At 34.3% G+C, this 14,717-nt stretch overlaps 1 protein-coding gene and 1 pseudogene across 2 annotated transcripts in view; one reads left to right on the forward strand and one right to left on the reverse strand.

Moving 5' to 3' along the window:
* The window catches only part of USP32 (ubiquitin specific peptidase 32), a 262,811-nt gene that overhangs the window by 113,638 nt on the left and 134,456 nt on the right, over positions 1-14,717 (forward strand). For both annotated transcript variants that reach the window (XM_072646922.1, XM_072646921.1), the window contains exons 3-4: positions 9,626-9,731; positions 10,374-10,492. In XM_072646922.1, coding sequence (XP_072503023.1) covers positions 9,626-9,731; positions 10,374-10,492 — 225 coding nt within the window. The remainder of the gene's footprint in view (positions 1-9,625; positions 9,732-10,373; positions 10,493-14,717) is intronic.
* Positions 4,641-5,159, reverse strand: LOC140528776 (large ribosomal subunit protein eL13 pseudogene; annotated as a pseudogene).

A 14,717-nucleotide genomic window follows, 5' to 3' on the forward strand; every position in this document is an offset into this window, starting at 1 on the left:
GCTAATGTGGCTAAAATAGGAGTTGGGATTTGACCACATATTTGGTAGAGTGTGTTGTTCTTATCTATGTGGTGGAAATAAAAATTCTGACCCGATAAGGAAGCCTAATAAAAGTAAATCTAACTAATAATTTACCCTACTTTGTGAACAAAACATTAGATATTTATGTCTAGAGAAATTTTACATATTAATTCAGTGAGATAGGTGGTACAGGGGATAAATGGTACTTTGACTTTAGAGTCAGGAGATTGGAGTTCAGATCTTGATTTCCAATAGGCAAAACAATTAACTCTCTCATTTCTTGTTTCCTCGTCTGTAAAATAAAGATAATAATAGATTAGCTTCAGGATTAAATGAGATAACATACATAAAGCACTTTTTGAACCTTGAAGTACTATATAAATTCATTATCACCACCACCATCACAGTATGTTGATAGCAAGTGGTTACTAAGTTGATATAAGTTTTTTATTCTCTTTATTAAATTGTAACTTTTAATAGAAAATACTCAAGATAAGAAGTACTATGGAAAAGTGGAAAGAATCCTGGGTTTAGAATCAGACAGTTTTGAGTTTGGATTTCTGCTCTACCATTTACTATTCTGAAATCTTGGGCAAGTTACATGACCTTTCTGGACCTCCATTCCTTACCTTTAAAATGAAGGTGTGAGACTAAATTAATATCATGGCCTCTTTTACGCCAAATTTATGATCATGTAATCTTTTTTTTTTGCAATACCAGAAAAGGCCATCAACTTTAATTTCTGTCAGCTAAAAGTGAGAGATCTGTGACAAAATTCAGTTCCACCTTGTACAATCTGGAGTGACTTATATACATTTGAAGAACAATATTGATATTCTGAATGGTCTTGAAGATTTAAGACTTCCAAATATGATCGAAACATCTATGTAGCAACTCAGTTTAATGAGTCTATGATCTCACTGATTTGGAAGTTCTTTCCAGTGGTGCAGGTTGTTATCCATCCGTGCTTCCCATGTACTCTTGTTTATATTTTCTTATAAGTTTATCACAGAGGAGCTGCCCAACATACAGGAAACCTCTCTCAATTTCTTCTGATACTGGGAGTGTAGGGTTTTCTGGATCACCTCCTGTCTTCCTTTGCCCACTTGCTCTTACTAGTATTCTGTTTCTTGATGATATCTTTTATTCCTCTTCTTCAAGAACATGACTTAGAAGAGGTTAGGACTTGCCATGGTCATATAGCTAGTAACTTGACAGGAAGGAGAGTGAGGCTTAGGTCTTCATGTCTGGGAAGTCCAAAAATGTTTTCCACCAAGCCATACTGTTCTGCACTGTCTCTCAAACTGGCTGTTTTGTCAGCCTCAGGAGTCAGAGTTCTGAAGTGGTGCATCTTCTTTTAAATTACATTGCTATCAGAATCTCCTTTAACATTTTAATATTAACCCCTAGGGAAGAAATCAGATAGAATTATCACTCATTTTTAAGGCTGTTTTCTTATCAGGTTTGAGTCTGAAAATCTTGTGTTTCAGAATATTCTCAGGAAGAGTTCAATCACATATCTTTGCAATGGCAAGAATGTGCTGTGCCCTCTGCCAGACTGTCACTTCCATATATTGTTTTCTTAGCTGCTAATTATTCAGTTAGGAAAATTTTAATTTTTTTAAAAAATTAGGCCATTGTTACTGTGGTTTATTGTTAAATTTTTGCAACAATTTGAACATTTTACTCCTTTTGAGTTAATATATCAGTATTTGGCTTTTAGGCACTTTCTACCTTGAGAAATTCTTGAGTAAGAAAAGGGAATGTGCTAGGCTCTACTTTGTAGTCTAATTAATTCCTTGTTTTCATCAGGGTTTTATCTAATTGTGAAATTACAAGTAATTAAGTGTAGATAGGAGGTACCTGGAAGAACAAAGAAGAGTCAGTATTCTACTTCATGTGCAAATTTGTTTCTGAAACATAACCTTCAGACAAATGTTTCCAATATATGATGGCCAATCAGATTTATTTAATAGAAAAATAATGTAAGGACATTAGAACTGTTTGCTCTGACAAAAAAGAATTAGTACACTGGACTAGTCACATATTGGTCTTCAAATGATTTCATTTACCAATTTAGTATAAAACATTAGTGTTGTATTTTCTAACCTTCTTAATGGGATTACTGTTGATTATTTGTTCTATCTCCTTCAAGACAGACCACCTACAGAGTCTTTTTTGTTCTCCAAAGTTGCTAGTATCTTCTCCTTATAATTACCTTGAATTAATTTATATAAAATTTCTGTAAACCTGTTATATGTAACATCTCCCCTACAGAATATAAACTCCTTGAGGGCAGGGACTATCTCACTTTTGTCTCTGTAGCCCTGGTATTTAAGATGGTGCTAGTCAAATAGTAGGCTCTTAATAGATATTTAATATATGGGGGAAAAGATAGTAAATAAAACTAGCTGCCCTTATGGAACTCTTTCAAAGACTCTTAGTGTGTATAGCAAACTACAGCTAGCTGTCACAGGAGATTCTTTTCTTAGACTTTTTCAAATTTGCTGGTTGAATCCTAGTGATGAAATGTTGCAGAAACATCAGATATACAACCTAATGTTAGTGTTCAGCATTTCAAAGACTGAAAATTGCAGAAAAAAATTGCCCTTACAAAGAACTTTTTCTTGTGGACACCATGGAAAAGATGGCTACTTTCAGTTCCCAGGTACCTACTCATATAAGAATCATTGTCATCATTAAGGGCAGTGGTGTGAACTTAAGTCTTCCATTTTCAGCTCTATACAGTTACTTTGCTGATTTTCAGGTGAGTATACCAATGAGCAGCCAACACAAAGCATGTCTATGGAAGGAAAATAGAGTTTTAAAAATTCTGATGGTTATTTTTTCATTTCTAATTGCTCTTTGGGGAAATTGAGAGATAGCTAGTTATCAGTAAACTAATACTTGAATGCTCATCTGGTACATATACACTGGGTTACACTCTCCACTGACAAGTGCCATCTTGGTACAGGCCCTCATCACTTCACACCTGGGGTGTTTCATTATCCTACAGATTATTTTTTCTACCTCAAATCTTTTCCCCCTTGAGTCCATCCTTCACTCATTTCTCAAAATGATCTTTGAAATTGCATTGTGATCATATTACCACTTATTCAGTAAAGTCTTATGGCTTCCTGTCACCAGGATCAGATAAAAAGTCTTCTGTTCACCTTTCAAAGCCTTTCACAACCTGGCATCTTCATAGTTTACACTTATTGTTCTTGGTTCTGTCCTCTGGGGCTCAAGCAAAATATGCATTTTCTATTCAACAGTTTGTTGTTATTCAGTGGTTTGTCATGTCTGATTCTTTGTGATCCCATTTGGGTTTTTCTTTGCAAAGATACTGGAGTGATTTGCCATTTCCTTCTCTACTTCACAGAGGAGGAAACTGAGGCAAATAGGGTTATGTGACTTGCTTAGGTCACAGCTGGTAAGTGTCTAAGGCTGGATTTGAACTCAGGAATCTGATGTTTCTGACTTCAGTTCTGGTACTCTATTGTGCCACTTAGCTGCCCCATGCAACAATGGATACTTCAGATACTTGGAAACAACTATCATGCCAGTCCTGAGTCTTTAATATTCTAAACATGTAAAGTTCCTTCAACTAATCCTCATATGTCATGGACTTGAAGTTTTTCATTGCCCTGAATACATTCTAATCTGGTTGTCTTGAACTGAGCACAGAGTTCTAGATGTGGTCTGACAAGGGAAGAGTATAGCAAGACTGGTCCTGGATGCTAGGTCATTACTTATGTAGTCATTGATTGCATTTATTTGAATACCAGATCACATCCTTGAATTCATTGAGCTCAAAGTCCTGTAAAACCTCTTGATCTTTTTCACATGATCTACTTTTTCAGCATGCCTATATCATCTTATACGAGTGAAATTGATGTTTTGAACCCCAAGTTATTCCTATTAAGTTGCCTTCTGTTAGTTGCATCCCAGTTTTCTAGCTTGTAAAGATCATTTTAGATCCTTTATATTGGTTATTCTTTAAAGCTTTGTGAAATCTGCACATAAGCATGCCATTTTTGCTTTTATGTAGCTCTAGGTCATTGATGAAAATGTAATGCTGTCCAATCTCATAGGCATCATACTGGAGACTTGGTTTCATTTTGACATGGAATCGTTAATGACTGTCTACTCTTTGAATAGTTTTGAATTCATCTGATTGCATTGTGGTGTAATCCATAGCTCTCCATAATTTCTATAAGATTAACACAAGAATAGTAGTTGAGTTCTAGCATTTTATATCTAATTTATTCTGACTAAAGCCTCTTTTTTTTTGAGTGCTATGTAGTAGTTTTAATCAACAATAAAACACTTCATCTAATGAGCCTCAGTTTTCTTACCTGTAAAATGAATAGGATAATACTTGCCTTACCTAACTCTCAGGGTTGTTATGAGGAATATATATACCATATATTGTGAGGTGCTATATAAATTTAAGCCATTATTAAATACATTATTATTTTTCTAACTCATTACCAGTTCTTTTTTTGTTCTGTTTTATTTTATAGAGAGTTCTCAATAGCTGGCTATTTCTTCTTCCCATCTGATTCTACAGCTTCCTTGTCCCTTTTTGCTCAAATTTTAAAAAGATGGGCATTGGTTCAGGCCATTTGCAGAGTGACAAATGCCTTGAAATTCTTTTCATCTTTTGTAGTGATGTAAGCTTTCTCCTTTTCATACACATTTCTGATGGGCATAACTTGACCTGAAAGCTCCATTGCCAATTTGAATTCTTCAGGAGAACTCTCTTCCTGCTTAGGGGCAGATGATTTTCTTGGGAAGAGGATAAATTTGGAATGATATTCTTTCAGCTGTCACACATTTGCCTAGAGGTACTTTATGAATTTTCACAGAGATACTTCTGGTTCATGGCTACTAGCCAACCTTAACTCTTCTGATCTGAATCTTCTACCAGCATGTACTTTGGTATTGTGACACTATGGCATCTCACTATTGGCTGGATGGAACAAGATAAGGAGAGGCAATTTGCTGAACTTTTGCTTGAGGAACCTTTCATCTTCCTATCTCTCTGGCTGAGAATTAAATCATGTGGAAACTCTTTTTTGCCATTCTCTGTGGCAGTGGGACTTTAGAATCATGCCATCTTGGCTGACCATCATGGCTGCTTAGAGCCATCTTCACCAGCACCTCAGCTGAGTAGAAAAACTCTGGCAATTCTAAAACCACTTTTAATCAAGAGTTTGAATTTTATCTGTTACTCAAGTTTTACTACAGTTACTAACAAGTAATAGAATTGACTAAAGAAATTAAATATAAACCTCATTTTTATGCCAAATATTTTAACAGTATTTCAGATAACATCCAATAGCTAGTATAATGTGGTAAAAGCATATCCTATTATTCATTTCAGAGAATCATGGAACATAGACATTCTGAAGATTTCTTCCAGTTGTACCATGTTGTATTTGATTTTTTTTTTAAGTAGAGTCATCTAATGAAAAAAACAGGCTAACAGAGAAGAGCTATATATCTAGTATTTTGTCTACTCTGTAATAGGTAGTCATTATTAACTTTTACTCAAAATTCTGTTCTCTCAAGATAAAACTTCATTCTTTGACCTGTGTAGGTATAATTCCCCTTGCAGCTAATCCTGTTTGAATTTTGAATTGAATTTTGATATACCTATAGTAAAAACCTATATTGACTGTATAATTTTTAAATTTGTACTCTTTTACACTCAAATCTTAGTTAAATTTTGATTTCAAATTGTTCTTATTAATTATGGTCATGTTAACAGTTAATGCTATTGGAAAGGTCCATAATTAAGTTTGAATGTTATCATTAGAAATGTTAGTAAATTTTTAAAAAATAAAAACAGAAATTTTTATTTATAGGTTACTTTTGAATAGTTTTATGGGTTTGTTGCACATGATGTTCCTCTCCATTTGTTTATCTCTAATTTGATATTTTATTTTCTCCCAATTACATGTAAAAACAATTTTTAACATTTGTTTTTAAAAATTTTTGAGTTCCAAATTCTTTTCCTCCCTACCCTACCCTCCTCTTTAAGAAGCAAGCAATTAGATAATTATACATTTGCAGGCATGCAAAACATTTTCATATTAATTATGATGTGAAAGAAAAAAAGGAAATTAGCCAATCTAATGGGGTATGGTGTGGTGAGGGAAGGGGAGTTATCTGAAAGTTGTTTTAATTTGCAATTCTCTCTGTTTTCATATGACTATACATAACTTTGATTACTTTGTCTTAAGACTGCTTTTTCATATCCTTTGACCATTTATCATTTGAAGAATGGCCCTTATTATTGTAAATTTGACTCAGTTCTCTCTATATTTTTAAGAAATAAGGTCTTTATTTGAGAAACTTGATGTAAAATTTTTCATAGTTAAGATTACTATGTATTTCCTCTATCCATTCTCAAAAGTGTTTTGTTTTGACTTTTACTTTCCCCAGTCTATCAGGCAACACCCCCATTTGCCCTGGGCTGTAAGTGTATATGTTATTACCTCTTTGAGCCAATTCTAATGCAGATCCTCACTGAAACCCAGGACTGTGACCCAGATCCAGATATGGGCAGTACAACAGAGTGCTGCCTCTTCAAACAGACTCCAAAAGACAGAGTGCTATGCTTATAATTCCACAGGAAGTCAGTAACAGTGCTGGTATTATTTGGATTCTCTATTTGTAGTTTGTTTCACTCTACCGTGAAAAAAAAAAGCTATTAGATTCAGACTTTGTTTTTGTAGTACTCCTCTAACATGCTTGCTTATTTTAACCTGTTATCACATTTTCTGCTTGAAACATTCCTCAGAGATTAATTCTGTTTTAGAATTAGAGAAACCAAGGCACAAATAAATTACTTTTCTATGGTAATGAAGATGTAAGCTGAGCTCAAGGTTAGAATTTAGGTCTGTTGACTTCATTGGTCTCCACATATTAGGCTTAACTCCTTTAAGTGATTTACGTATGTATCTTCCTAGTATACTCTCTATTCAGACTGTTGAGTACTTAGCATTTCAATATGATGCAAAAATGCATAGTTGTAACTAGCTAGTTTTATTTTAGTATTATGTTCAAGTTAGACTATATCAAGATCTAGCTCCCTTGAAAGTTTTTTCACAGTTAATTGTTGACTCTAGGGAGCCAGACATTGTGACATTTCTGTCTCAAACTGTGTATTATAATTAGCAGTTTTATGAAGGTCCTTTCACTCAGCATATTGTTTCAGTTTCAGTATGCAAGTCTTACATGGTACATCAGAATATGATGTACCCATTTTATTATCAACATGGCTGTAGTGTGGTGATTAGCAACTGCTATTCTACTTTCTATAACTGCATGATTTTTCTTTTTTATCTGAATAATAGCTTACTCTTAAAGCCTGAGGAAATATGCCTTATATTTCTTTGTATTTAAGTATATTGATGCAACAGAAAAAAAAATTTTCATTGAGGCTTTTTTATGATGCCTCCTGGACCAGAGGTAATCCTGGCTTTTCTAAGGTGACCCATGGAGTATAAGCTTCAGTGGTTCAGCCATGCTTCATACAGTCCATGTAACAGATAGTCTAATTTCTGAAGATCTGCCTAAGTTAATTATGAAGAGGCTGCTCACCAGTAAAATGACTGCTTGGAGATAAATTGTTTGACCATGGCAAAATGACCCTCAATCCATTGGGTCCACTTCTCCAGGAGAGTCATGGTGGTTAGTGGTAAAGGAAGCAGAATGTACTGAGTCATCCTATTTTAGATGACCTATAATCATTAATTGTAGATGCTCTAAATATGAGATAATTGTCTAGTAACTGAATCATTAAAAAACTAGAGGACCTAAATTGTATTGATCTTGATATTCTCAAAAGAAATGAGAAAAAAAAAACCATAAAGGGTGATTGCAGCTCATTGATCCTTCTTGGAGAAAATGGATGGAACTGGTTTTATCATGTGTCCAAAGTCAACAAAAATCATAATTTTGTGGGACACTAGATCATCTTATATTGAATTATTTATGATAAACATTTCCAAAATGTATACTGTGAGTTAAAATAAAAGTTTATATGTTAACATGATGAGGAGTAAGGGAATTCAATTGAAAGCTCAACAATACATTCCATATTAAATCAACATGTACTTATTATTTGTTGACTTATATGTAGTGATGGATATAGGGGTGGGGTGGAGAACAGTAAAAAAAAAAAAATCAGAAAACATGGTTCAGGGATAAGAAATTTGAAAGACCAAAGGCTTGTAAACTATACAGAAGTCTGTTGATTATATCATCCTTTCTTCAATAAGAATCAGAATGGTACTGGACATAGAATCTCCATTAATTACTTATTTTTGTCATTTTTTTGTTTAAAAAAAGTTTTATTGATGTATTTTATTTTTATACCAGTCATTTATTTCTCCTTAATCATTTCTCAACTGCAATTCTCTCATTCTTTGAACCCTTCCTTGCTACAAAGAAAAATATTTTATATTTGGCCATATCTTGATGACATATGCCATATTTCATGTCCTCAGTTCCAGAATTCTCTTCTGAAAAAGAGGAGGTGGGATTCATCATCATTTCTCTGGTCCTGTAATTATTGGTCAGTTATTATTAATCAAAGTTCGACTACCTTTTAATGTTTTTATTGATTTACATGTTTATAATGTTTCTATTGTAGTCCTGGGTCTGCTTACTTGGATGTGCATTGGGTCCTATAAATCTTCCTTTGTTTCAGTCATATTTGACATTTCTTACCTTACTTATGTTACAGTATTATTCCTATATCATAAATTTTTTGTAAGTATTACAGTTGATGGGTATTCACTTTCACACCACCAACCAGTTTTTGCTACCGGCCATCAAAAATGTTTTTATGAACACACACATACATACATAATGCACACACATACATAATACACACACATATATACACACATGCTATATATGCATATACACATACATGCTATATATATAGACATTGATGTAAATATTTCTATATATATGTATAATATGTATAGGACCTTCTTTGTAGAAGTCTGAGACCTCCTGATGACATTAAACTCATCAACAAGTTCATTGTATCAAAGAATATTAACAATTTACTGACTTGCATAGTTCTAATTTCTTTCGCAAACAATTAGGCCACTTCATAATTGGTGATATATTTAGCCTCATTTCCATGTGAGGAAACAGAGACAGATAGAGGTTTGGTGACTTTCCCAGCATCACACAGCTATCTCAGGTATCACAGGTATCTGAGGCTGAATTGGAACTCAGGTTTTCTGACTCCAGGTCCAGTCCTCTATCTACTCTGCCACCTTGTTGCCTCAGAAAGCAACGGGGAAATGAGCTAGTGATACTTATAGGCTAGATGTAATATATTCTTGGACCTGTTTCATAATTTTAAAAGAGAAAATGAATTGCTGCAGACCTTTTAGAATATAGAAAAGATTTTCCTGGAAGTATCATTGGAAATGAAGGTTTGCTACAGTTACTGCATATACTGGAAGATGACCAACCCTAAACTCCCAAGTAATGATTTCTGTTCTTGTCCTACTTCTTCTGTGTCTTGCTTTATCATTCACAACTACTCTTTGTCTTTCCTTTCTTTTAGGTGATCTACTGTTCATTTGGTGGAACATCCAAAGGGCTGCATTTCAATAATTTGATAGTAGGACTTGTCCTTCTTACAAGAGGCAGAGATGAAGAGAAAGCAAAATGTAAGTAGTTAGAGCATTAAAATTGTAGTACTTTATACATGTAGAGCAATTTTGTTTATAGCGCTTATGATTCTGATGTCTATTATGACAAAACCAGAAGTTATATTAGTTAATTACATTTAAATTATTTTCAGTAAATTCTTTTCTGCTTTATCTTAGTTGCCAATTGTTCTTTGAAATTTTTTTGCATGTTATAAGTCAACATTGGAAAAGTGTAGAGAAGGGAATCTCATTTCTTCTGTTTTATTTATAATGCATGGGAATATTGTTCAGATGTGTAGAAATATATACCAAATTTTCTAGTATCTACAAGGTTTAAAGGAAGTATATAATATATTGTAATCAGGTTTCAAGAGCATTTGTTAGTTAACATTTTTAATATATATTTTTCTGAAGTACATCTGGAGTATACTTGTTCTATACACTCAACAGTTTAAACAGAGAGTAAAAATGTTTGGCAGTTATTAAAAATTCCAGTAAACTTGTGTCAACTATCACATGGAAAACAAAATGAAGTTGGATAAACCAGTTATACCCTAGACAATCTTGCATCAAAAATATATTTCTAAAGAAATGTTTAGATTTGGCTTTATTATTGTCAGTGATTTTAATTTCTTCTGTGTTTTTTTTTTTTCCTGTTAGACATTTTTAGTCTTTTTTCAAATGAATCTGGGAGTTATGTTGTACGGGAAGAAATGGAAAGGATGCTCCATGTCGTGGATGGAAAAGTCCCAGATACTCTTAGGAGGTGTTTTTCAGAGGTACTTTTTATGCTGAATTTATACATAATCTATTGACAGATTTTGAACTACTTTTGCTCCCATGTTGTTTCAGGTGTGAGTAATAAGCTACGCTTATAGGTACTCTTGACCTAGGAATAGATAGATGATTTTTTAGCAGTCTATATAATTAAAAGGCTGCTACCACCCTGTTAGAAATCTATCTGACCAAAACTACAGAAGTTGTCTAAGTGCTTCTCTTTTGGGTTTAAAGGGACATGAAATTTGAAGTTTAGGATTCATAAAGTTTTGGAACCTGGTGTGTTATTTCTACTATATTCAATGATTTTATCTATTAAATTGGTTTTTGTGGGCTGGCTAAGGAACTTAAATATAGTTTGTAACTTTTTTTTCAGTGTGAAAATGTGCCCAGAGTGCAGACGTAGACATGAACTTTTGGAATACAACCTGCTAATAACTTTAGAATTGGTATATCTACTGTACAGATAAAATCCTTTTTATCATAAACAGCCCTGTCATGTAGTGGTTATTATTTTTGTTTTTAGTAGTTTCCTTAAAATAAATAGTGCTAAATTATCACAATTCTACTTTGTAGGGTTTAACAATGACACAATTAAGTGTTGACCTGTTTTGGGTGAATTAACGCTTCATTTTATTTTCTTTATAATTTATTTTTACAGTTCTTTTAAAATTTTGAGTTCCAGGTTCCCTTTCTCTCCCCCCCTCTTTACCCACTGAGAAGGCAAACAAAATAATATCAGTTATACATATGAAATCATATAAAATATTTCTATATTGGCCATATTGTAAAAAAAAAAAAATCAAAAAAGTGAGAAAATTATACTTCATTTGCACTCAGAGTTTATCAGTTCTCTCTCTGGAGGTGGATAGCATTTTTTTCATTGTGAGTCTTTTAAAATTGTCTTGGATCACTGTGTTGATCAGAGTAGCCAGTCCTTTCATATTTGTTCATCCCATTTATATTCACAGTTATGATTATGTCCCTCCTCAAAAGCCTATCTTGCTTCCAAACCACTGCCTTCCCCAATCTGCCCATCCCTTTATCTTCAACCATGCCACATCTCTTATACTTTTTCCCTCCTAGTTCCCTTTTGGGTAAGATAGATGTCTGTACCCAACTGAGTGTGTATGTATATTCTTCCCTCTTTGAACCAATTTAGATGAGAGTGAATTTCAAGCATTGGTCCCATTTCCTCCCCTCCCCCCATGTTCTTCTTCACTATAAAATCTTTTCCTTTATGTGAGAAATTTTGCCCCATTCTACCTATCTTTTTTTTTTTTTTTTTTTTTTTGGAGATTATCCCAATATTATCAACTCACACTCATGCCTTCTGTCTATATAGAGTACTTTTAACTGCACTAATAATGATAAAGTTCTTAGTTGTTATGAACATTACCTTCCCTTACAGGAATGTAAACAGTTTAACTCATTGAGGCTCTTATGGTTATTCTTTACTGTTTACTTTTCATGCTTTTCTTGAGTCTTACGTTTAAATGTCAGAGTCTCTGTTCTGCTCAGGTCTTTTCATCAGGAATGCTTGAACATCCTCAGTTTCATTAGATTTCCATTTTTCCCTCTGAAGGACTCTACTCAGTTTCACTGGGTAGGTTATTCTTACTTGTATTATTCTTGCTTGTAATCCTAGTTCCTTTGTCTTCTGGCATATTTTAAGCCCCCACTCCTTTAATATGGAAGCTGCTATCTGGTGCGATCCTGACTGTAGCTTCACAATATTTATATTGTTTCTTTCTGGCTGCTTGCAAAATTTTCTCCTTGATGTGAGAGCTCTGGAATTTGGGTATAATATTCCGGGGACTTTTCATGTTTGGATCTCTTTCCGGAGGTGTTTGGTGGAGTCTTCCAATTTCGATTTTACCCTCTGGATCTAAGATATTGGGACATTTTTCCCTTTATAATTTCTTGAAATATGATGGCTTGGTTCTTTTTTTTTATCATGATTTTCAGGTAGTTCAGTAATTCGTAAATTATTTCTCCTTGATCTGTCTTCCAGGTCATTTGTTTTTCTGATGAGATATTTCACATTTTCTTCTTTTTTTATTCTTTTGAGTTTTATTGTTTCTTGTTACCTTGTGGAGTCATTAGTTTCCAGTTGCACAGTTCTAATTTTCAAGGACTTAATTTCTTCAGTGAGCTTTTGTAACTCTTTTACCATAAGGCCAATTCTGTTTTTAAGGCTTACTTTTCTTCATTGAATTTTAGTACTTCCCTTTCCATTTGGCCTGTTCTACTTTTTAAAGATTTCTTTTTCAGTGAATTTTTGTATCTCCTTTTTTATTTGGTCTTTTCTGTTTTTTAAGGATTCTTTTACTTCAGTGAATTTTTGTGCCTCTTTTACCATTATATCATAAGTTGTCTTAAGTTGGAAAAATGACTCCCTCTGATCTTTTGTTGGTGCTGCTGCTTCAAAATTTGATATGAGGCATTATTTTAAAGTTGTTTAGAGGGGAATATTAGGACTGTACCATCTTGGAATTACTCATTTAGAAGTGCTTTGGATCTCTGTGGGTAAAGAAAATAGAGGTGTAGTAGTTGTGTTATGAATCTTTTTGTGTGGTTTTATTTTGGTAGGTGGTTTTAGAAGCAAATGGATGTTGTTTAGAAAGGGAGGGATGTTTCACATCTAAAGCAATATTTATTGAGTGCCTAGTAAATCTGGCATGGTGCTGTTCCATGGGGAAAGAGTGATAGTACTTATCATTAATGATCAAAAGCATATAAAGTGCTACCATACTTTAAAAAGTAGATAATGGATAAAAACAAGCTCTTATAGTTGGTCAATAAACAGTTACTAAGGATTTACTATGTTCCAGGCACTTTTCTAATCCCTGAGGATTCAAAGAAAGGAAAAAGATAGTCTTTATTTTCAAAGAGCTCACAATCTAATGGAGCAAGACAGTAATTACTAAACATTTATTAACACATTAAGCAAGACATTAAAAGAAGCTGAGGATGGGGGAGAGGATTATAGGAAGATTGTGGAATAGGTCAGAAAATTCCAAGCTCTCCAGATTTCCTCCACAGACAAGATAAAATAGCACCTCGGGTCAAATGTATAGTAGTAAAAATAAACAAGAGTTGGGATGGAACTTGGATCTTCCTGGGACAATTAGAGATAAGATGAAAAATCCCAGAATCAAGGTCTCTGTGAAGAGTAAACGCTTCTAGGCCAGTTCCTCTGAACCAGCAAGAGGTACACCCCGGGGCTAGCTTGGTGAACCCCAACCACAGGAACTTTCACCTCTCAGACAATGTGGGTAGTTCAGCATCTGAGCTGGGAAAGATTGAAGGAATCTCTGCTGATAAAGGTTGACAGACCTAGCTGTGCTTCTGAGACGTAGTTCTGGAATGGAAGGAACCAGCACACACCTGGTGAGTGCAGAAGCAGTGAGGTGGGAACTTTGCTGGCTATGGGCACTTACAGGAAGGTGGCATTCTTGGTTTTGGTTTGAGAATCAGAGGAGGATCTGAGGCCTGAGGCACCATCTCCTATACTTCAGGATTAGAAGTGATTACAATAAATAAGCTGCTACAAATTTTAAAAATGACCAGGCAAAAGAGAAAGAATCCCGTTATAGAAAGTTACTATGGGAATAAAGAAGACTGGGGATTGTATTCAAATGAGGATACTGAAGCAAAAAAAGCCTTTCCTACCCCAAAGAGTTAGGTTGTTGTTTTTCGTTTTTGAAGAGGAAATGACATTACTATGTTAGAGTCAAATTACAGTGCATTCTACTATAACTGATCAGACCTACAGGTCAGGCACAAATAGTCCATGTGAACATTTGGGGTAGATTCTCTGAATTTGCACATCTTGTGTTTCTTTTGAGCTACTTCAGTTCTGTTTTGCTCACAGAGCACAGCACCTTCTCTGATGAGGGCGTGCTGTGTTAGGTGGTCCTGTGCTAGTGTCTTCCATGTCATGCAATCAATTCCAAAGTTCTTAAGAGAGACATTGAGAGTGTCATATTGCTTCTGATCACCATATGAGTACTTGCACTGTGTGAGTTCTCCATAAAATAGTCTCTGAGGCAAGCATATGTTTGACATTTGAACAGTGTGGCCAGCCTATCATAGCTGTGTTTTCTGTAATAGAGTTTGAATGCTTGGCAGGTTAGTTTGAGAAAGGTCCTCAGTGTCTGGTAACTTAATCCTGCCAGGTGTTCTTTAGAGTCTTCCTAAGACAATTTCAATGAAAGCAATTCA

The sequence above is a fragment of the Notamacropus eugenii genome, chromosome 2 (assembly GCF_028372415.1).
Source record: "Notamacropus eugenii isolate mMacEug1 chromosome 2, mMacEug1.pri_v2, whole genome shotgun sequence".
NCBI lineage: Eukaryota > Metazoa > Chordata > Mammalia > Diprotodontia > Macropodidae > Notamacropus > Notamacropus eugenii.